Source organism: Ceratosolen solmsi, unplaced genomic scaffold, assembly GCF_000503995.2.
Source record: "Ceratosolen solmsi marchali unplaced genomic scaffold, CerSol_1.0 scaffold11, whole genome shotgun sequence".
Taxonomy (NCBI): Eukaryota; Metazoa; Arthropoda; class Insecta; order Hymenoptera; family Agaonidae; genus Ceratosolen; species Ceratosolen solmsi.
Genome location: NW_011948416.1, coordinates 14,548,054 through 14,575,064, shown reverse-complemented (window position 1 = coordinate 14,575,064; position 27,011 = coordinate 14,548,054). Strand labels below are relative to the sequence as shown.

General features: G+C 23.4%; 1 protein-coding gene across 3 annotated transcripts in view; it reads right to left on the bottom strand.

Annotated features, from left to right (window-relative positions):
* The window catches only part of dpr12 (defective proboscis extension response 12), a 140,102-nt gene that overhangs the window by 10,276 nt on the left and 102,815 nt on the right, over window positions 1-27,011 (bottom strand). For all 3 annotated transcript variants that reach the window (XM_011495989.1, XM_011495990.1, XM_011495991.1), the window contains exons 4-5: window positions 25,828-25,989; window positions 9,098-9,232 (exon numbers count right to left, since the gene is read on the bottom strand). In XM_011495989.1, the coding sequence (XP_011494291.1) occupies window positions 9,098-9,232; window positions 25,828-25,989 (297 nt within the window). The remainder of the gene's footprint in view (window positions 1-9,097; window positions 9,233-25,827; window positions 25,990-27,011) is intronic.

Sequence of the window (27,011 nt, the reverse complement as noted above, 5' to 3'; positions counted from 1 at the left end):
TGTTATTGTTATTGTTATTGTTGTTATTAATGTATAATTGTTATTTGTTTGTGTCCGTTAAAGTTGTCACTATTATTTTTATTACATTTTAGATATGCGTTGTAAACATTTAATCGATATAATATCGATATACTAATTAGTATAAAAAAATGTTTTTCAAGAAACTTGTACACGTAGATTAATGTTAAAATTTTTATATTATGAAAATATGTTGCATTAAATAGAAGAATTGTTTTGTGTGTGTGTGTGTGTGTGTGTGTGTGTGTGTGTGTGTGTGTATGTAATTCGCCAAGTAATTGACAGTGTACAGAATATATGCAGTAAATGGTTAACGGAGCGCATTCCGAATGTTCTCCGAAGCTCGGAAGGTTGCGGCAGTTGTGGTGAGGTCACGGAAGAAAGGTAAAAAAATTACCAGAAGTCGAGCACTTAAACATTTGGTATTGTGTGTACCTGACCACTATTGTTGATCGGTCGAACTTTTCGATTCTTCCTTGTAGCATTTTTTTTTGTTTAAACATGCAACGCATTACAAATTATATACAGAGATTGTTCGCTTCTCTTTCAATGACGCGTGCCATTTTTCACAGAATCCGTCGAGGGGAGGGAAGTACGGCGGCTGAACTTCCTGTCCGTTTCTTTTTAAAACTCCAGCATATTTCGACGGTACATATACGTCTGTGGCCCGGACAATGAACATCGTTAAGTCTGATAAATTGTTCGTATTCAGCTAGTGCTGCTACTTGACGGTCAATGTGAATTTTGATTAAAAAAAGAAATTGACTATCTCTCTTTGAGCTATACATTCCTCTTGTATTTTTTGTATCATCGACGCGGCGTTGCACGATTTAAACATAGTTAAGTCCTTTATATTAATACTCTTTAAATTAATTTATGGTCACTGTAAGGTAAAAACAATATAAAAAAATACAAAAATAACTACAGTGAAGTTACTATTATCTAATATTCTATTAAATTCACTGAAGCAATTAATTATTTGTCAATATTTACAATAATATTTACAATAATGAACAATTTTAGATACATAATTAGAGAATAATATTTAATTAGGTCAACCCGTCTTTTGTATTTATGTTGCATAAATAAATTTCTTTATAGTATATTTAGAAATAATAAATTTTATAAGACATTATTCTTAATAAAATTAAAGTATATGATATGATTTTATTTAGTTTATTCATATAATTATTTCGATAAATTTTTTAATTATCGTGATTAAATAGAAAATAAAATATAGATTCATATGTTGTTTATTTTATAGATGATTGTGAGTAATGTAATCAATTTGCAATATAAAAATTATTAATTTAATTAATTATTCATTATGTATTCCGATTATAAACAGTATTGAAAACAATTTTTATAATACATGACTTGCATATTAATATAATAACTCACACCCAATGAAGTAGTCATTTAGTTAAGTAATTAATTTTATCAATGCAAACTTCTTCGAGACTTTTTAATATATATAAATTATAGTTTCTATATAACAATTACAACAAATTCTATGAATCTCATTGATTTATTATATATATATATATATATTACATTTATAATTATTACATTAATTATTACATTAATTAATTATTATGAAATGACTTTGTTTTTAATTTAGTTAATAATATATTTCATATTATTGCTCTTTATAGAATAAAAGTGTACTTGTATGTGTATAATATAATTTAGGACATACAGGTAATAATACTTATATTAAGATAGATTCTATGAAGGGTATAATAAAATGAATAAATAATTTAAATACATAATATTTTATAATTATTTATCTTTCTTGGTCTATTTCTCTTATTAAATATGCTTCGCTAGTGTATGTATATTAATATATATCTTTCACTTTTTTCTTTAGTTTGAATAAAATTTTATGTCATTTACATATATTTTCTAGCTTTATATTGAAATTTTTATATAAATGAAAATTTTACAAAAGTAATAAAGAAAAACATTTAATTTTAATCTGAAGTTTAAACTAGTTATCGATTTAATCGATTCATTGTAAACATTTATTACTATTTCCATCAACTTGTTCTACCATAAAAACTTTTAAAATTTTTTAGCTATTCTGTACTAATAGTGAAGTTAATTCTATTATTCTTCAGTTTTATTGTTATTTTGGAAATGGTTGGAATAAATTATAATTTTACAATTTTTTTAAGAATAAAAAAAATTTAAGAATAAAATAAATTAATATGTTGCCTGTGTTTTATAGTTTATAATATATATATATATATATATACATAAGTTACGTATACATAATTCAATATTGATAATTTATTAAAAATGATCTAAGTAAGCGTTGATTAATAAATAAATAATTTTTATATATCGATTGTTCTGTAATACTTTTGAATTACTTTAAAGTAAAGTCGGTATCTATTTTATTCTAGTTGCGCTATCGTTTTAATTCTTTTATGAACTTTTTAAATAGTTTTCGTAAGTACCAACGAGTGCAACTGATTGTCTTGCTACTTTTTAACTTTACAAAACGTTCAATAGAATAGCGCACGCGCTTCGCATAGAAAAATATAAAACTTTCCGAAAAGTCTTGGTTATATAAATTACACGAACTATTTTTTCAAAATATTAAAAAAAAATTTCTTTTAACATATATTTTAAGTATTTGTAAGTCACGAATGGAATGAAAATTCCACTATTGCATTATTTTTGTATCAAACAAATTTTTTCATTGTGGTATTTTAGATCTTCGCATTTTCTCATTCTAAATACAATTTATAACAATTATTATAATATAAGAAAATAAATCTGTATAAGTGATAATCAAATAAGTATATAATAATTAGTTTAAAATGATTTAATACCTATTATAACAACGGTTCTAATTGAAATTTATGTAAATATATTATTATATATAAATATATATATATATATATATATATATTATTTATAAATATATAGAATTTTTATTATGTTTTAATATATTTATATGATTAATGCATATCATTTATTTTTATGTTATATGTGCATGCATTTCAGTATTTATATATACGAAATGTTTATACAATGGATAAATTAGAGTATGTAAAGCAAGCATAATATAATGTTTGTCATATAATTCGTCGACTACTAATAATATTAATAATACCAATAAAAATATTCAAAATTTAAAATTCAATATGCTACTCAACAATTATTGGCATAGTATACCTCTGGTCATAACCAAACTAATTATCTTATATTAAAGAGAAATACAATGCTGAAACATAAAAAAATTGCATAAATATTGATTGGTGTTATTTCAATGTTTATATTTGCGCTTTTTTCCTTATTATAATTTCTAAACACATTTTTCCAGACGAAATATGGAAATGTTGTATTAAATCAAATAAAATGTTTAAAATAAATAGATCCTAACAAGGCTATCAAATCCGTTTGGCCTATGACTTTAGCTCTTGTATTATATTTTCAATAGAGAAGCTCGTTACTTCAATTTATAATGGAAATTTGAACAATGTTTCCATTACTTTTATGTGCTTCTAATGTCAGACTTAAAAGCTTTGAGGGAAGCGCAATAAAGGTTGCTTAAATATATCAATCACATAGTAAATACGAAAAAATTATATTGTTTCATTTGGTATATTGTGGAATAGGAAATCCTAGCTGGATAGCTACTTCCATATTTCCAATTCTTGAATATCTAAGTTGACCCGAGATTAACAATTCTTCACTTGGTTTCTTCACACTTCACTTCTTTGCGTCCCTCTCTAATGCCTTGAACGCGAGTCGCTCGTATTATGTACTTTCGCTTTTCTTCTACGAGAGTCATTTTGTTTACGGTGATTATTTGCTCGAGATTTTTGAAAGCCGGTACTCCGGGATTATATCGGTACTTTTTTGTTAAATCTATTATGAATTGTTTTGAAAATTTCTCGCATCTTTTATTTTATTATTCCTTTCGGCGAGAATACGTTGTTCTGTTCCTCGAATGAATAAATTTAGAACGTATAAAATGAAATACTCTGATATTTATAATAAATGTCTGAAATTTATAATAATACATAGGCATGTATTAAATTGTATACATTTAAGTGGAAATATTTACTATGTGTATAAGAAACAAATTAAATAAATAATATTTCTAAATCATGTGTAAATGGAGAAATGTGTTAACTTAAATGGTTATAAAATGTCGATATATATAGAAATTTTCTAATAAAAATTATATTTTTTTATCTTTATGATTAAATAGATTATATAGCATTAAAAAATTGTTGTTAGGATTGTATACGAAATGCACATTATTATCAATATCTCTTTACAGATTAAGTCTATTTTCATCATCACATTAAGACATTTTTTTTAAAAAATGCGCATGTTTTATTAAAACATATAATATTGTCATATTTAAATGGCTCTTTTTAAATGGATCAGTTTATTGCATTCATTGAATAACTTGATCCACTTATGAATGAAGTCTATAAAATTATTTTGCTATATTTTTCTCATCTTCACAAGAAAAATTACTGTTTGAGAACGGTAAAAATTTTATGGATATATATAATTTTATATATACATATTTTATTATGTTCTGAGTCAATATTATCGTAATCAATTATATCGATGTTTGAAAATAAAGATTTATTGTTATAAATCTTGTTATTACTAACTATTTATGATATGTATGTAATAAAAAGATAATTTTTCGCTTTTGCTTAATGTATAATGATCAAAGTAATATTATTATATTTAGTATTCCTATTTGCAATATAATATTTAAAAAAATATGTTTTATAAAAAAAAATTTATTCTTATCAATATTAATTAATTACACAAAAATTTAAATTACATTTTAACAGATATATTATTAATAACAAACAGAATATTTATCAATAAATATTTATCGAATATTAATACGTATCTGGTTAGTGTTAAACTATTCTTTATTTATGCAATGTCAAGAATAATTTTTTTTTATTATAAAAATCTATATAATAAATTTTGTAATAAATATACATTTATTTACACCTTAACGTGCATATTATCATTGTGATTGTTTTATTTTGAATTTTTATTCTATTTAATTCTTTTTTAAAATGGATGAACCAATATATAAAGTAGCCAAAGTAAGTATAAAAGTTTATCATGTGAAACCTTTTCAACAAATTTTATCATATTCATACTTCTTTAAAGCAACGCATTGAGTGTAATTTATTTTGTAAGAGATACTAACGAATGTCTATAAAAGTTTATGATTCCTTTTTCTTTGTGTTGATGAGAAAAATAAGTTACCATATTAAGAAAGTACAATAGGGATTAAACTACCACACATATTTATTATTATCGAGAATAATTAATATCATTTGTGAAATAAAATTTATTTGCCTAGTAAAATTTTGTCTTTAAGATAACTAATCATCTGGTGTTTTTTTTAATTAATAACATCAATGATCGCTGGAGAAATAATTGATTTTTGGAATGTTATAAATCACCGAATTGTAAGGTCGAAAAATAAAATATTGATTTTTTTATCATGCACGCATTGATTATTTATTTGACAATTTATTTGTAATATCCAATATTGTATAAGTTAACTGTATAATTTTTTTAAGTATTTATATTAATTTATGAAAATTTATCATTTAAAATGCATTTATTAAAAATTTGTAGTATGTAAAGAATATATTGTGTTCAATATTTTTATACATAATTAATTTTTTATAAAAATTACCACATAAAAATATATTTATATATATATATATTTTTATTACATTATTTGTATTGAATATAAGTAATTTTTATGAAGGAATTTAAAGTCTTAGAAAATTTTCATTAATAGAAATGATATTATAATATAATAATGTATATTATATAAGTTCATCGTGATTTTAGAATTTGCTCAGATTTAAACATTTTTTATAATTTAATTATAAAAATAATTTTCTAGTATTATGTATATATATTTACTTATTATAGTATTATAGTATATTTATATACAAATAATATAGTAGCTTGAAAGTTCTATTGCAGAATACGCTACGCGATAATTACTATTTATTTGTCATAAAAATTCATTAAAGTAGTTTATATTTTAAAACTATTGATATACTTTTCATAATTAATCGATTTAAATATTCATTTATTGGTTGTTTTTTTATTGTTATAAAGTTATAAGTTCTACTAGGAGGATTTTTTATAATACTAACTTTTTTTTTAACAATTCTTTCAAATTAATCATTTAGGACAAGATTGTATTGAAAGAAGTTTTATGAATATTTATATATTGAATTAAATACATTATAAAAACGTCTGTATATTTTGATTATCGGTTTAGTCTATCACTTCTTGCATGCAAAATTGTGACTGAGCGTTGAGTCACACGGAAAGAAAAGCCGCGTATATTGGCTGAAGAGCAGGAAGAATTTTGTTTTGAGTCGTAATTCTGGAGGATATTGAATGCAGAAGTTGCTTGACTACAAGGAGGTAATGAGATGCAGCTTATTCTGATTTTATTAAATGTAATTGTAGCCTTACAATGCATAAATCCTAACCGTCTGAACACTTGAGGGTAGATGGAATTATAATTGGTACTCTTAAACTTTATTTGAGATATCAGTGAGAAAGCTCTCACTACCTAATTTAATCTAGTCATTACTGGTTGAACAAGAGCATATTATAGTTCTGCGTATCCATGAAATAGTTAAAACTTATTATTTAAGGTAATTTTTATCAATTTTTAAAGCATAAATTTAGTAATCCATTGTCAATGTATTTAAAATGAATATCTACCAAATTTATTATAAAATTCACTTATATTCGTATTCTATAATGGAATAGTATAAAATACAGTATGACAATAAAATTCTCATTAATTACAACTATAAGTAATATATTTCTGAATTTATATTTAATCTAAAAGCTTGCTTTATTTATTATAAAAACAATTGCATTGGGAAAATAATTAATATTCCAGGTATAGTTAAAAAAAATAGTATTTTGAAGTTGATGTTATTAGCGTAGTATTATTTTTTTAATCGTTATGTGTAAAGATACAATCACAAAATATTTTAATTACATTGTTTCACTTATTAATCTTCATTAATATTATGTATATATTGCTTATTTATTAAATTCATTGGATAAAGTATTCGTAATTAAACGACAAATCCATTAATTTCATAAAAATTTCATAAAGGAAACAAAATATTTATAAAATTTTAGCCAAACAGTTTTCATTTTTTATTCCATTAGAATAAGAATACATGAATAGTGAAGAAAGTTCGTGAATATCTCTTAGAAAGAACAAAATAATTGGATTATTTCTTAAAAAAACTTTTAAATAATTAAATTTATATGTAAGAATATTTAAATTAATTTTATACATTATATATAGACTCTTTTTATACTTGAATAAATAATATTTAATATATTTAAATTATTATTACAATACGTTCATATGTATATTGTAAATTATTGTATGTAAAATAGTAAAAATTATAATTAAGAAGTAATTTATTAATTTGAATATTTTACAAATATATATTATAAGTTAAAAAAATGAAAAATATTTCATGTAGCTATAAGTTACGAATGAAAATAAAATTCCTTTCTGAATTTAAATTAAGGGTGTGCAAAAAATAAAAGTTGTAACAAATCAACGCACATCCGACAATATATAACTCTACACACACACACACGCACATACACACGCACACACGCGCGCGCGCGCACGCACACAAGCACACAAACATACATACACGAACGCGCGCGTTCGTATAAATGCGTGCATACATAAACGTGTACATATGTGTAGGGTACCTGTTGGCGGCATGGGTAAGTTACGATTGAAAATTAATTAATGTTGAAAATAAAAACGTACCTTCCTTTAAAGTAATTGCAATTTATGCTTCTTCAATTTGCATTCAATCATGATGTATATGTGAGATATGTTACAGTGGTGTTAGTTAATGTTTATGGTAAATAATTGCGACATTAAAAATATATTTGAGTAAGGCAGATATGGCTTGTTTACTATTGTCGTTAAATATTTGTATAAATTTTAAAAATCCATATTGTTATACTTATAAATAACATCTGTTTTTAATTTTTGTACAATCTCATATTGGTATAACTAAAATTGTGTTAAGGCTGTATCGTCATTTTCTATTTCGTATAAATTAATTTGTAAACTTCCAAAGTATATCTTGAAATTTTATATAATAATTACAAGTTATTGCTTGATGAGCGCAAAAGATACTTATTGGTAATTACATTCGATTGTATTACGTGTTACGAATGTAAATGATTATGTTTTCGTATAAACATATAATCTACTGTTAAAATCTTCTTAACATAGATAACAATTGAAATATTATTAATTAAGATTCCAAGATTATTAAGATTTCAATTAATAAATAATAACAATATCATGTTTTTATATTTATTTTTATTATTATGTAAATTCTTCCTTAAGGATATTTCATTATAGTATCATGAACTAGTATCATGTAACTCAGTATCATGATATCTGAGATTGAAAATAGATATAATTAGTTTAGAATATAATTTACAAATGTAATTTAGTACTTAAATTATTATTTTTTAATTACTTTTTCATATTTTATCCTTATATTTAAATAAAAAGCTTTAATGCGAGGACCGCAATATATCATTAAAAATGTTTATATTAATTATACAATAATGAAAAGATATGAAAGACAAAACATGTTTTATAATTATTTTCATAGTCGTAAGTAATATGTTTGAATGATGAAGGTAAGGGAAGATTGAAATGTACATAAAGATACAGGCGAACAAGACAATGTAGTTAATTTTGAAGAATTTAGTCGCATTCATCAATGAACAATATTTATGACGATGTTTAATAGAGTTTGATCATCATCGTACTTATTTTAAAACATTTAGTAAAGTAGCTACTTTAAAATTTAATTTAGTGACAGCTTTTAGGGTTCCGATTCGATTTCCGATTAATTACCACTCTATTGACTATTTATTCCTTGTCTTCAATAATTTTCTTGATTTTATTTATATTTTAATTTATGAAGTAATGCATGAAACTGTCCTTAAGAGGTGATTTTTTTACCTTTTCTATAATACAGACTAGATTTATTATAGATCCTACGTCGACATGATGTTCTTCACTCCCTAATATAAATGCTTCGGGCGTAACTATGTTTAGATTGACAAAATGCGACAGTATTCCTGTACTCCTTGAAACCTGTAAAATAAATTTTAATCAATTAAAATATTTTTAGGAGAGTTCAAATATATATATTTAATTGCATTTTAATAGATAATATTGACTTTTTAACTAGATATTTTAAGTGTTACACATTATTCGCAGTAAGCATAATACAGAAATACAAATTATCTATAAAGACAGTATACCTGAACTATACGTTTGCAAAAAATTTTACTTTCTAAGTTTTATAAGGGACTCAATTCAATACATAAATTTTATTATTATTAAACCTATACATTTAAATTACGCATTATTTTCAATTACACATTAATATATAGTTTAAATAAATTAAATGATTTAAATGTATGTTAAATGCAGTATTATCTTGTTATTATATTTATTAAGAAAAATGTTTGTTATGAGTAATTTTTCTTAAATATTACTAGAAATCACATACTTCAGTTTATGATAAATCCTTAAATAGAAAAATTGAACGAAAAAAGGAAAAATATAATTATATTAAAATTTGTAGTGTTTATTATTTATTTAATTATATCCTTTTTTATCTTTTATGATCTTTATGGTTATCTGATTTATTAGGGCGAGAGAAGAATAAAATTATTCTGAAATATAACTATAACAATAAAATGAATTAAAAATATGTTTAAAATTTTTAATTTTCAATTCAAATACAGCCAATATTAATAAATATTGATGTAATAAAAATTAATTTGATTATCGTTACATATTATAAATAATATTTTAATTTACATTTGTATGTACATTTTTTATTATAAGTATGTGCGCAATTTATTCACGTACAATGTATTTTTCCTATAATGAAATTGTATTCGTACAAAAAAGCTCTAAGTAATGATGCCAATTAATATTTTAATTTTATTATATTAAATGTATTTGTATTTGATTATGTTATAAAGGAAATTATGAATAATATAAGAAGAAATTACTTAAATTTTGTAAATATTTAAATTCATAGAATATATTTTCTTTCAAAAAATTGTATGTCTAAGATTTTCAATAAATTATATTATTACAAAATATGATAAAGAAGACGATAATATTTGATCGATGATAAAAGAAAAATTTATTTATCCGTTAGAATACGATTTTATCTTAATTATTTAGTAACCGAAATTGACATTATTTATTAATCATTATTTCTTAATTCATAAAATGATATGTTTATTAATTAAAATTTTTAATTTTCATTCAACTTTTTAACATTTTTATATTTTCGAGTTAAAAGTTTATATATTTTTTATCATGTACATTAATATTTTTAATTATATTTAGCCTGATCTTAAGGTTAACATTGCATCTCAAAATGATAAATATGTTTAGATGTTAAATAAATCTCGTATGTTAATAAAAATTTTGAAACAGTAAGTTTTTTCATTATCTAATAATCTACTAATCTAATGTTTTTGAAATAATAGTTTTTTTTTTACAATCATATTTTTAAAACTATCAAGCATTTTTAATATAATAAATTAGACATATAGCAATATCATTTATTTAATTACGTAATATATTCTATTATAATTTCAACTAAAATAATTTCAACATCGTGGATTTTCATATATAATTAATTACCTTTGTGAATATAATAAAATTCATATAGTTTATGTAAATTATATTATACATAAAATTTTTTTTGCTTATTATAGATAATACATTTTTATTTTTCAGTATATTAAAATATCCGAGTTTATTCTAGAAATTTATTTGTGTCTTTTAAGTATATAGAATAATCAATATTGTACAAAAACCATTGCATATTCTCTTTTTCTTCTGAGAAAGTTTTTAACGTCAATATATCAGAAAAAATATTCATGTTTGCTGTTCATGAAATCATTGATTGTTTATATGAACAAATAAATTATAATGCTTTATACAAAATATTCTATTATTGAATTTATCCTACAAGATATTTATATGAAAATATTGTAAATTAAATTCCGTATGAGATTTATATAATATAAATTTATTATTATTAATACATGAATAATCTGCCTCGCATACAAAATTTGGGATCATTAATTTTTTCAGATTACTTGGGCCCTTTTTTATTTAAGAGATTCGTGTATCATAATTCGAGGATGAATTTGTATATATTTGAAATATTTTTATGCAATATCTTTATAGTAAATCCAATTTATGAATAATAATAATATACTTCAGGTGTAAAACATTAAATATAGGTTATTTAATATCGATATTGCGACTTTTGTAAAACAAATAATTATATAACTATTAATGTTATTATATTGAATAATTATGAGTAATGTTATAATTATTACAACCAAGGCAATTTTAATAAAATGCTTATAGTTTAATTCGTCAGAATTTTAAATGAAAAATATAAATATAAAATTATATTTAAAAAATTTTTTTTTTATAACAATACCCAGGTTTAGATCTTAATAATTAATTCTAAATTGAGTTCATAAAATCTACATGATAAAGAAAATATTCTTTATAGCAAAAAATTATTTCTTTAAATTAATAAAAATATTATTAATAAAAATCTTATAAAGAAAATTTATATTTTTGTTAGATATCAATTTAAATTTTCACTCATTTTATTTGTCTTTCTTCGTATTATATTTTTAGAGATAGTATATATATGCTTTAAGTTAGTTTTATCGTTATCTTCTTCCAATTTATTATTTCGTATCTTTATTTAATACTTAATATTATGCTATTTTGGCATTGCATCAATCTTTAGTTTATGTATCGATATTTTTTTCCAGTAAAATTTTCACTATAGATATGAAATTTTGCTACTTAAAAACAAGTTATAACATTCTGATGTTCTATTAAGTTTATATACGAAGTAGTTTTTTCATTTAATCAGTTGTTCTTAAAATACGTTCTGTGAAAATGATATTATCTATTGATTCGGATTAATTTATAAATATCTATTAGTAAAAATTATTTCACGTACTCTTTCATTAGTAAAATAAATATTGTGCTTCAAATTCTGAATAATGTAGGTAAAAGTGAAAATTGTTCTTACACATACTATTTAGATTGTATAAGATTTAATGTTTTATAAAAACAATGATTAAAGCATAAAAACGATAAAGTATATAAACGATGGCTTGTTAAAATTCAGAATCCTAATGAAAAAACAGAATCAGAATGTGACATTAAAATTATCAATTCCTGTTAGATGACCATAAAAAGAATTTAAACAGTGTTTATAAAATTTAATTTTATAACTTTTGCTAGAAATTTATTTCTATTTTTGAGGTTGGTGGTTAAACATATGTATTTCAATAGTTTAAAATATCTTTAAAATCTGTGAACAAAGATGGATAATAGAGGGGGGGGGGATTGTAATGTGGCAAGTTATTAAGTTATTTATAGATTGACATTAGCATTGCGCTATAAATTAATATCTATTAATTTATTGTGGATAAAAGATCTTCGTATAGTTGCTTTTGTTCAAAATCAATAAATATATAGGTAAAAAGTTAAGACATTTAGAAAATTTTATTCTTTCTTATTACCTGGCTCTTTTACGACCAAATTGGTTTATTCATTAATCTTCAAGTATCTTTCCATAGCAAATAAATTTATTAATTTTTTGCGATTTTTCTATCAATTCTTTTCTATTATTATATTATTTTGATTACAATTTTGTACTCTTTTCTTCATTGGACAACTTTCATACAAATAATTATTTTATCTAACGGTATTATAAATTAATTTGTTTAATGTTATATATTTATATATATATATACATAAACAAGTATGAATAAACGAAATAATATTTTATTAATTTTCAATATTAGCATAGATTGTATGCAGTTACGGCTTTATATGTAATTGAAGTAGAAGATATAATTTTATTTATCTACATTCTAAAACTGCTCATTTTATAAAGTTAATTTTAACTTTTTGAAATAAAATCACATATATAATAATAAAATAACACGATTAAACGTTCTCTTATTAATTAATAATAATTATACTACTTATTTTTAAATTTAATATAAATATAAATTATAAGATACTATATAACATAACATAAAAATTGTATTTTCTTGAATATTTTTGCCAAAACTAAAAGAGAATGAATAATAATTATATTTTACTCATTATGCAACATTATTTCTGAAGTAACATACTTTTTACATAACTATGTGACGATGAAATATAAATTATAAACTATTTATAAAATAATTTTATAATTTAAAAATATGTTTTAATTATTTATTAACTATTTTCGTTAATATTGTTTCGATTATAAATAGACGTATTATATACATTGGTGAATTTTATGTAGAAGAAAAATAATTTGTTCATCAATAAACATTGCATTTATCTATTCTCATTAAGTAAATGTTAACTGTATGAATGTACATAAATTTTATTTAGAAATAATAGGTCTGTTTTTATCCAAAACTTATTTGAATATAGAACATATGAAATTCTACAGTAAATACCGTTTTTTTTTATTTGAAACAAAGACAATATTGTTTTGAAATTTAAATACGCTAGCAACGGCAAGTATAATTTATTTTATGATAGTAAATAAAATTTGCTCAAGCTAAATTTAATTTATTTATAGAACTTATTTTCTTTCGGTAATGCACATATTTATTAAGAATAAAATTCAAATAAAAATCTGCTATATTGTGTTTAGGTCTACCATTTGTATTGAAAAATATTCTTTTTACCGAGTATCCATTTAAATTTTGAACCGAGTATTAAAAAAAAAGACAGAAGTAATTAATAGAACGAAAAGAAAAAAAATATTACACGCCAAATTTTCAATTTTCAGTCGTAACAAATGTAAGGAAACAGTCGCCGTAGAGCTCGAAGTAGTATTGAGAAGGACTAGGTCAGGCAGCGGGCACAGTGATACGAGTACGTAATAGAAGCGACTGGCGGACTTCTCTGTTCTTGTTACGCATTTATAGTCCTGGAGTAGAGAGACAGTGAATATACAATATTGTTCATTTATGATCAAGATATTTGAATCAAGGAATTAATAAATAATCGAAACCAAGTGGATAGCTTCAAATTGTTTAGTTTTGCAAATGTACGTAGATTTTCTACACGCATATAGTTAGTTCTGTCTATTTCGGCTTAATTCATAACTGCAATAAAAGGGTCACTGTTAAAAATAGAATCATTGTATTGTTTTGCTTCTCATTTTCTATTCAATTTGATTGCTTAAAATATAAAACTGATGTATTGTAGAAGAGGCAGACAGAGGGGGGGGGGAGTACAAAATATAGAAGTATGCATACTAAGAGATTAAAAATAATATATAAGTCAAATATTTATTTCCAATAAATTTTGTATATATTAAAGTTCCATTTCTTTCCGAATATTATTTTTGATTATACTAGAATAATAGTATTAAAATAAAAATAAACAATAATTTATAACAATTTATAAGGATAGAAAGAGAAGTTATGAAAATATTTTACATTCTCTAATCTTAAAAGTTAATTAGTTTAGGAAATAGATTAATCTAAAGTAATAGCATAAAAATATAATATGATTTTTAATAAATATTTTTTATAATTTGATCTTATAGGCAAGGCATATATTTTTAATTCATTTTTCATAATTTTGATTAATATAATCTTTTATACAGAATATATTCGTGAAAATAAGTTTTATATTAAATATTACAGAATATATTAAGAAATTAAAAAGTTAATTTTACTTAATCGATAGGAAATATTTATGTTATTTAAGAAATTAATTAGATAATTTAACATATTACAACTACAACTGAAAGTAGTAAATTTCGTTTATAATATAACTGAATCGTGCACTAGCTGGAAACGTTTTCCACTATAGATATCGATAAAAGTGAAATATTGTAATTAAATTTCACAGTTATTATGAGAAATTATAAATGAATATTTTGATTAAATGAAATTATTACATATAAGTTATAAAAATTAAACTATGTGAAAAGTTGTTTTAATGAAATTCTTATTATGTAAGCGTGTTTATCAATAGCTATAGTACGTAAGATATATTTTTATTGTTAAATTTAATAAATTTAAATCAATTTGTAAGAAAATTCCATAAGTTATTTACCTAGGATATATATATATATATTATAATAATTTAAAAACATATATTATCACGTTTCATGAATATATAAAGGATGTATATATTAAAAAAAATTTATTAAAGATAATAAATTCGAACAAAATTCAATTTTTGTAAGGAGTGTGTGAATTAAATGTGTGAAGGTGGCCAATTTACCGTATACCTATTTTTATAAATAAAAAAAAATTATAGTTGTTATAATGGTAATGTTTCAAAAAATATTTCAATAAGTCGAATGGTATTTCATTTTAAACTATCATGATGATGTACTTCAGAGTATAATATCGAGCTACATTAGGGTATTTTATAATAAAAAATAATTTCAATGAAGTTAAAAAAGTTCAATAACAATAATAACAATATCACTTTAGCTACTTGAAGCTTCTTTAAAATAAGATAAAGCATAACAATATGGATTTAAATAATATAAAGTAGCAAGTAAACCAAAATAATAATAATAATACTAATAATAATAAAAATAGTAATAGTAATAAAATTAATAATATTAGGGGGCTTGAAATAAGAATGATGAGATAGATAAATATTAGGTAGTAAATAAAGTGAAGAGCGATTCGAGAGGAGGACAGCTAGAAGATCGCTAAGCTTGTTGGTAACCAATCGGAATTAATTAACGTGTTCGTTGTATTTAGGACATTCAATTCACATTTTTTATTCCCATTTCTCTTTTATCATTGCTCTTCTGTTTATCTGTCTTTATACACGTTTTTTGCTTATTCCTATAATTCTGGTGCCATCTTTCTCATGGGCTGCTATTATTCCAGTGACGGTATATGACTCGTCAACAGGTCACCATTTCGTGGCATAGATTCCAATTGTCGATGGCGCACTTGAATTATAGTTTTGAACTTAAAGCCTGAGTGCACTCGTGTGGCGTTCATTCTCTCGTGTATCCCTCGCCATCTTGTTAAATCTTTTTCATATTGCTCGTTTGTGTATGTATTCAGTTACAGGCAGTGCACTCGAATTTATATGCATCTTCAATGTTGAATTTAACAAAAACGATGTGTCTATATTCTTTGTTTCGACAGGATCTTAAAAGTCCACTAACTAATATTAGTAATTTTAATACGAAGACACGAAAGAAATTGGTAAGAACAAATTTTATCGTTCTAAAGAGTAAATTTATAATATGTTGACTTATTTTGTTTATTTATATTTGTAACATGAAACAATAGGTTAAACAATAAATATAAGCACTTGAATTCAAAATAAAGATATCGTTCAAGAACAGTACATTACCAATTAATACGAATTTATATTAGTTATTTTTATTATGAATTTTTTTTATTTAAGCAGCTCACTTTTTAAATTATTTTTTATTATTAATCCAAATTGTAAGATTACCTGCCTAATAATATTCAGTGCTCATTATTGCAAATAATAGGATAAATTTCTTATAGTAATTAGATTCTTACTAATAGATAAAGAGAATGCAAAGAATATAAGTAAAAATTTTAATGTAATTGTAAGAAACAGGATTTGGAGGACAATATTTTAAACATAGAGCTGTCCTATTGATGTTGAGAAATACATTTTGCTATCTAAATATATGACAAATGAACTGTATTATTAATTTTTTTAAATATCAAGCTATATATAAGATTATGGATAATTGTATTATTACAATATTATATCCACATTACTACATAAGGAATTATAACACTGGCCTGCAGAATCCGGCTAAGTTTGTCTCATTTTAGTATATTTAATATCAGACTATATTAAGAATGAATTAATTATCAGATTCACGTTTTTTTTTTTATTTGGAACATAATACAAATAAGACAACCTTAAATTATGTGCAATTACTTATATATTATTTATATATTTTATATAAACAAAAAATATTAAACGATTTTTAAATATATTAAACAATAAATATAAGACAATTTTTGTTGTTAATGAAATATTTATAAAATTGTTTATAAACAGTAATTTATATGAAAAAGTGTATAATTATATATATAAATCTTTTGATACAAAAGTGCTTTCTTAAATATTCAAAATAAATAAATAATAAATAATAAATAATTGCTGAAATATTTAATATGTTTATAGTGATAATAATACTATATTTATATTTATTACATTTTTTAAATTTCGTTAATGTTGATTTTTTACTTATTTCAAAAAATATATACGCTATGCATCTGGGAAAAAGTTGTTTTCATCAATATTTTTGAAATTCAATTAAATTTTAAATTTTGAAATTTGATATTTGAAATTTAAATTTGCTTTCATTATGATTATTTTAATAAATTATTTTTCACATAATACAATATATTTAATATAAAATAGTTTTTTTTTAATTATAAAACAATCAAATTTACGTTCAGCTGTATAAATTAATTCTTTTACATTACACATTAAGCCATTAAATATACAAAGTTCATATTTTCCTTAAAATTTTGAATACAAAAATGAAAATTTAGCTGTTTTTTTTTTTCGAAGAAAACTAAACTTTTTATTTATAGAATTAATTATGAAAAACTATTATCTGTTTGTTAATATTCATAAAACTTTCAGATAGTTCAGCCTTCTTAGAAATGAAACTAAAAACAAGTTTTTAGAGATTTTTAAAATTATTATTCAATAGTCTATATATTAAATAATAAATATTAAATATTGTGTAAATTCTGTATCGCACTGTAATTTCAGACATAATTTTTGTTATTATATATTTAAAATGTAATTTTAGTATCTTGTTTATATATAGTGTATAAATTATTTCAGAATGCTTTTCGATACATGATTTTACAATATTTTAGAGAATATTTTAAGTTACTACTTTAATCAGATATGTTTTTACTGACAATTTAATTATAAATATATATCTGATTTTAATTGGTGTATCATACACTTAACTGTATCTTTTAAATCATAATATTTACCAATAATATACATTTTAATAAAAATTTTAGGTGTATGAGTAGGAATGATTTTTGGGGGAATGATATTTGCTGAAATTTTATATATAGTAATTTAAAATATTCATATATATATATATATATATATATATATATATATTAACGTTTTCTAAATTCTAAGTCTACGGTGGATACGAGTTAGAGAACGATGCTGTTCTGTATTCAATAATTCAATCACACTATTTCCTATTCATCAAAGGATGTCTATATTAATAAAAGCTGCTTTATATGGTCACTACTATACGATCGATACATCCAGGTCTCATGGAAATGTATAAGGGCCGGAGGGAATAAAATTGGTGAGCAATGATGATCTAGAGCGAATTTAATATTATATTAGCTTTAAATTATGTAGTATTGTACTATGGACTTTTTAAATGTTCAGAATAAATTGGTATATTTTATTCAATATTTTAAATAAATATTCATTTAACAAAAGAGTGCTTGTAAATGTAATAGAGTTGTATGACTGGACTGAACTTAAATTATCTTTACTTTATCTAATTCACCATATAATCATTTTGTAAATCTTTTAAATATTAATTGCAAGAAATTCGGACTATCATAGGCAAGCACAAAACTTAAAAAGGCGATGTAAAAGTCGTTGGAATTCTGTGTATCGAATAATAACAAATATAATATTTAATAATAAATATAGGTAAAAATTGGTAAAAAAAACGTTGCTCAAAATAAAGTGAAAAAGAATGATTTAAAAGGAAATTTAGAAGTGAGAAAAGAATGTAATTATATAAAACGAAAGAAATTTAAAGAATGTAAGATTGAATGATGAGTGCATGGAAGAAAATAAGAATTCAAGCAAAAGGTAGAATCTATTTTAACAATGAGAGCGTCACAGAGAGAGAGAGAGAAAGAGAGAGAGAGAGAGAGAGAGAGAGAGAGTGGTCTGGGAATAAAGAAAGACACCTGATGCACATAAGCTCTTGAGGAAAACTTCAATGTGATGTCAACTCTTTGATATTTGTACCAAAAATGTGTCAAGGTCTTTATGGATATTCGTGAGAGATATTCGTTTTATGAAAATTCATGAAGCCTAACACCTAATGTCTTTCTAACACCATAAAATATTTATATAAGATTTTATTAAAAAATAATGGTAGATTCAACTAGTGCTAATTAAACAAATTTACTATTTTATTTTTATTAAATTATTATTATAATTAAATTTTTATACATTATACTTGTTTTTATACCTTTCGTTATTTACTAATTTTAATCCATAAAACTACATAGAATTTAATTTATATAATAGATCAATTTTATTCAAATAATTATTCATTTTAATGGGGTAAGATAGTTAAATTTATTTTATTTAAATATCTTTTACTTTACCATTTTTCGAGTATTTGAAGTTTGTTTTAATATAGAATTACATAAATATTAATAACACCATAAGATTTAATTAATGTATATTTTTCAATAATTATGTATCTTGTGTAGCCCAAGGGATTTAAATTCAATTTTATAATAAACGAAGAAAAATTTGATATTTTAAAATAATATTATTATATACTTATTACAATGCATATCTAAAATGATTTTTTCTAAAATTAAATGTATAAATATGTATTTTAAAGCTATTTTAGCTAATGCTAATGTTTAGTATTAGTTTATTGGAAGTTGTAATTAATTAGCCATATATCTGTGAAATTATTATTAACTATTGTTCCTTCGCTAAAAACTGAATAGGTAATTACCTATAATTTATAATCTTCTAGTTATTTAAAAATATTTAATCATTAATTTATCAGTCATTTAGAAAGACATCGATATGTCACTGCGTTTATATTATTTACATCTTACATGTAAAAATTACAGATTTCGATTAAGGCGCAATTTATTAATAATATTTTTTTAATAATAATAACAAGATTTTTAACAAGATTCAATAATTTTAATATTAAAATTGTTTTGTTTAATATTTTTAATTTTGTTTATTGGAGTATTTACTGATATTATTTATAAAATATAAATGTGAAATTATTAATAATATCCTTAAGATAAGTGTAGAAATTAAGAAAGAAAATGCATTTTCATGTAGAATGCATTAGATTTGTAGCGATCATTTATTTATGAATTTGTTTTATAAAAATAATTATTTTATTGGCCATGTAAATAATTGCTAATATATATATGTATGTATGTATGTATGTATGTATGTATGTATGTATGTATGTATGTATGTATGTATGTATGTATGTATGTATGTATGTATGTATGTATGTATGTATGTATGTATGTATGTATGTATGTATGTATGTATGTATGTATGTATGTATGTATGTATGTATGTATGTATGTATGTATGTATGTATGTATGTATGTATGTATGTATGTATGTATGTATGTATGTATGTATGTATGTATGTATGTATGTATGTATGTATGTATGTATGTATGTATATATACACACTTATCGGCTGAATAGACAAACAGCTCATCGTTGAGGACTATGTCAGCTTTAAGCGTGTGTAGGGTCAGGCTATTGAAAATATTGAGATAGAACTTGCGAAAAAAATCAATTTTGTTATCAGCTTGGAACGACGTCATCTATTTTCTAGAAGAAAAGAGTAAAATAAGCGGTTACACTAGTGGACATCTACTTCAACTTGGGTAAAACACGCGGACGCTTCGGTGCTTTAAGTTAACCGTGAACTATTAAATATAGTGGCAATGCCGTCAAGGCTCAGGCAAGCGTTAAAAAGGTTTTTGGCTACGAGTGAAAATTTCTGCTCTGGTTTCAACGTGAAGAAGACCAGAGCAAATAAATGGATACCTGTGATGTCTTATAATTAAAAAATATAAGACAGTTTTAAAGTCCATTAATTTATTTATAGCATTTCTTTTCATCCGACAATAATCTTGATTAATAGTGAGAAAAAATTCTTTCAATAAAATTTTTATTATACTCTTTTGTCACACTTGGTTTCGAATTTCAGAAAATATACTATTAGCTTTCTATTTCAATCGGAATATATTAAGTAGATATTCTCACACATTCACAACTTTCAATTTTATTATATTACGTAGCGACATATACTATTGCCGATATGCATATTTTAATATATGATTTGATCAACTAATTCAAGCATCATTAATTGATTACAAATGAATTAATTAAGGAGTTACAAATGATTTTATCCGATCATAATAAAGTAATCATGCACAAGACGGACTTTTTTGTTGATAAATCGCTAACATCATGATAAATTGGACTTCAACGGTGAGAACTTTACAGTCCTTGCAATTATTGCAATAGCTATTCGTGTCAAAGAATCTGCATATAAATAAAGGTAGCTTATATAAAACTTTGTCACATCCCACGCTTTAAGTATAAATTGTTAATTAAGCATTACGTTATTACAGCCAATAAAATTTATTAACAACTTTTTATTTTTGTAGAAAGTGTAAATTATAAAATAGCCCTAAAAATATATGGAGTTTTTCAAACATAAAATAGCAGTCGTAAAAACAAAAATAATATCATGGAAAATTAGTGATATACATGCAACTATTAATTATGTATTTTTCATATTTAAATTTTTAACAAAGTACTGGTACAACAAAGTTTATGTACTGATACATTCCGTGTTGATAGATTCCAGTGCATTGCTCCTATTAAAGATATACAGTTAGAAAATACTAAAGGGAATATAATAATGAAGAGTGACGTGGTAGAAAGAAGCTAAAAACTTTATAAATATATCGACGATTATAATATGGTTGTTTGATAATTATGTAATTTTTCAAATTGAAATCAGAATGAAAAACTCAAGTTTTACTTAAAACATAATTTGTGAAAAAGAGGAAAAATGTATGAAGTGAAAGTAAATAAAAAAAGCGAATAACACATAAAGCAAGGTTTGAGAATGAATCAAATAATTTTTCAGATTATGATATAGAACATTCAAGTTAAGGAAGGTAAAGTGACCAAGAGTATATATAATTATATATTTCATATTTTAGAATTCAAGAGACCACAATTCGAAAGACAATATGCTAACTTTATCCTTTATCCATTGGTTAGTACAAGGTATTTCTATTTATTGTACTTTAAAAAAATGTATTTGTCGGCTTTACATGAATTTCGTTAATATACAAATTTCCATAATAAAGTCATTAATCACTAATAATGTAAAAGCAAATTTAAATAAATCTTACCAAATGCATATAAGATATAAACTTAAATTAATAAACTTTCGTTATGAAAAGAGCGATAGCTTACATATGAAGCTAATAAGAAATGGATGTGAAATATTCATTAATAAATAATAGATAATTTAAAATTAACATTAATAAGTAAAATGTGTAAATGTTGAAATAGTAGTTTATATAGCGTGAAAATACATTAATATTTGAAAATTATTTAAAAATCATTAAAAATATTAATACATATATATATATATATATATATATATATATATATATATATTGAAATTTATATTGAAAAATATAAATTGAAATGCACAATCATTAAGCGCATATATTTTTCTAAGCTGTAAGCATAATAATATCAAATATGATAGAATAATTTTCCTCGAAAAACATACGTAAATTTTTCATTGACTTAAATACTTAGGGGATAGTGGGATAGTGAAGATAACTCGCACGATAAAGTGAGATACACGATTGCTTTAACACGATGCTCGAGAATTTTAAGAATCGTCGATTTTGCCCCTAAAGCATCTAAGATAAAAATAGCATTTTGAAAAGTCATTGTAGCTAAAATTAAATAACAGCGAAGAAATGCATCGAACTTGCAAGAAAATCTTGCGTATATCATCAAGCTTTTTCTCTTCATCGGTTTTGCTTGAATCTTCGTTATTTGTTTCATAATTTTTTTTCGGTAGGACTATCGGATTCCTTTGCAACTTTATGTAACGTAATATATTTTGAAGTTTACTTCCATCACATGGTTTCATCATCATTATTGTATATTTTAGTGAGGTAATTTAAAATTGTTTTTTATTTTAAATTATTTTAAGTTGCAGGAAATACGTGCGACCGTCAGTTTAAAAATTCTATTAAACTTCAATGCTACGGCTTCATCCAGATTTTCCTTTTCATTTTCTCCATCCTTCACATCATTAAAATAAATATAGACGTATAATACGTTCGTTAACTTTAAATTTTAATCAGTTACACACATAATGGTATTATTCAATGGTTTAGCTTTTCCTATTTTGTTTTATATTGAATATTTTCTTTTCTTTCATGTAGTTGAAAATTAATCAAGATTGTCTAAAAATTGAGTACCGGGCTAGGAGAGCCAAATATCTAGAGTTAGGTGTAAACTCCCAGATGGTGGGAGGGAGGATTGCGGGCAAGTGGACAGTATAGTGCATGTATTCAATAATAAATAGATTTGGTATTTGTTGTAGTTTATTGGGATAATTGCATTAGTTGTATTATAATGATTTTTAGTTGATATTTGAATGCCTACGTTTCTTGAATTTTGTACTTCTATTGCCATATAGAGAGCTGTAATGTGCGTTTCGTGTACAGGTAGAAGGGTGTAGTAACCTTCTGGTCCTCTATATGTAATGCACGTAGAAGAACAAGGTCGTAAGCTCCCGTGCTTCCTTGTGCAGTGGCACGTGGTAGTAGCTTGAATTTGCCTTGGTATTTATTGTCTTATTTTTTGCCTTGAAAGCTCTGCAGGTGCGCTTTTGGTGGCACTTGATCTTAGTCTGCAGATATTGCCGCGTACGGCGCCTCGTAAGTCTTTCTTGTGTGAGCTAAACTTGCCCCTTATGCGTTTGCAGATTATGTGAGCTTGGCATATTGTGTATTATTATGTATTATTAAGGAATGGAACTTTTACCTTGTGAGTTCTGTATATTTTGTGCTCTTCTCGCTTCACTATCCGAGCCACATGTAGCTGGGTTTGATAACAGCGTATGCGTGCAGTGTTGCCTTGAATATACCCTTTTCGGATGTAAGAAGAGGTGGTTTTTGCCTATATTTTTATGACTTGATTATACCAGAAGTATTATGACTTGTCGTCGATAGATTCTTTGTAGCGAGGCCGTGTCAAATGTCTCATAGCATTAGTTTTATGACGGCTTTTTGCTGGATACTTGTCACTTTGTTCTCGCCAGATGTGTTTATAAATTGTATTTTCTTTTGATATTCGACGTTTTGCTGAATTGTTTAGATTTAGTTAATCTGAGGCACGTTTTGAATGTTTATTCCTCGAGTAGTCGAGAGTTGGCTTTTTTTTTACGGAATTCTCGAACAAAGATCTAAGTAACTAACAGAATCAAATATAATTGTTTGTGATGTTATATTCGTGCAATAATTTTAATAAAATTCAATAACCTGTTTATCATTTGATTTGTCAGTAAAGCCTATTTTTATCTGTATATGTTGCAATTAATTACTATTTTACACAACTGAATATGATTAATAAATTACCAACTTTTTATAAGGATTTATTCTTATTGGAAAATGAGATATTCTAATAATATTTGAAAATTGGTATAATATATTCATTGAAAAATGTTGATAATAAGGAATAGAATTCTCATACATAATAACATTAATTTTTTATAATTGTGAATTCATTAAAATATATTAATTTAAATATATCAACTATCAAATCACAGTTAAGGCTATCAGTATTTAAAAAATGTTTATTTTGAAAGTAATATAACTTCTTTTTTTTCAATTGTTAATAAATTTAGTTCAATATCTATATTAAAAGCTTCATTTTTTATTAATTTTAATAACATTAAAAATAATAGGTAATAAAAATAAAATACATATTTCTGTAAACAAAGAAAATTTAAATTCTTCAATTTTATAATACCTATGTCTTATATATTAAGTTTTATGTATTCTGCATTGAATATAATTATTAGTAGCTTCAATTTCAAATTCCCTGAAATATTAATATCTTTCAATAAACTAAGTATCGAACTATTTGGCTTTCTCGTTCCCGTTCAAGCGCTTACAAAAATGCAGAATATGAAAATCCAAGCTGTAATCTAATTGGTATCGAAAGTATTTCAAATCCAGTTACGAAATCATGTTCTGCTCATCTTTCAGTTAATATAAAATAAAGCAGTGCTTAAGAATGATAAAGAAAAATTGCGATGTTGCCATCATAGAAGTTTTTAAAAGGTTAGTAGAACTTTTAGTTGAATTTCTTGTCTCAGCTGCGTAGTGGATATCATTTGTTTCTCATTTTTCTTATAGATCTACCCCTCTTTATCTGTTAAAATCGATCCATTTTACATTTTACATTCATGGTTCTTGGGAAATGTTTCACATATTTTTTACTTATGATTTTTGAAAAAAACAAGAGTAAATTTTCAGATATTAATGGAATTATATTTTATAACTAAATTGTTTTTTTTATTATGGTTTAATATAAGTTCAAAATTAATATAAAATTATGTTTCAATAATTAAACATTTTTGTTAACTCTGGATAGTCAATAACACTTTAAACGTCTTAATGATTTTTTATGATTTAATTTGAACAATATTTTAAGTTTTAAGTTCTAACAATGAATATGTATATAATTACAATTTTTTAATGCAATTCCCTCACCTGGCATTCGTATGTTCCGTTGTCTCTTTCTTGAACATATTTAATTTGAAGGGTCCAGTCGTCTGAACCCTCGGGATGCAACACTTGAAATCGCTCGTCGTTCGTATATGTGAACATAGAGCTGGTTAAAACATGCCAATCACGTCGACGAATCCAAGAAATCTGAAATTTGAATATACATTGCTCTCAATCATATGTAACATAAATTTAGCGTTGAATCTAATTTCTAACTGACTTCTTCTTATCATTACTATTTTCTTTCATTTCTTTAGCAATTCATCTAACAGAAACAGACGATTGTTTTTATTCATTTATAAAAAAGAACTAAACTAAAAGGACTAACTAGAATGTTGCGTTGCCACTACTCTTATATAATACTTTATTTTAAGTACAGTTCATACGAAGCAAAAATTGGATAACTCATTAGATTGTATAATAGACGTCGAAAAGAAGAAGCAAGAAATATAGATAAAAAAGTGCATATTATATGCATATTATACTATAAATAAAAATTTGAACATTTCACAATGAGTTAAAGTGATTATCAGAACTGTCATAGGTAAATAAAGTTAAGAATTTCTAGATAGGCAATTAATAAAGTTTGACATAAATAAATTTTTAATAAACTATGTTTGCTTATGGAAAATAAATCAATCGACATTAATGAACATAAATTAATGAAATTAAAAATGAGAAGACAAAAAATTAATTTGATCTCATAGATTTATTTTATAATTAATTTATTAAATGTTAAAAAGCTACGATTAAAATAACATATTTATTTTTTTTATAAGTTTACCAAAAATACTAAGGTTTTTAAATAATAGTACCCATATGATTTATAAAAGAGACAATATTCCTAGGGTATAAGTATGTACAAATGATTAGCTAATCACGAGTATTCCAGAAAAATGAAGTTTAGATGTTTACATGATAGGGAACGGCTAATTATTCCTTTTTAAGTTCTAAAATCTGCATATATATATATATATATATATATATATATATATATATATATAGCCCATTTGTGTATGAAAGTAATAAAATGATAAATTCAAATTTAAATATTTTTACAGTAATATCATTCATAATGTTAAATAGTGGTAAAGTTAGTAATAAAAAGGAAATTTAGTAAAATATTGAATTATTGCCAAATCATAGTTTACTCTAGAAACAATAATGTG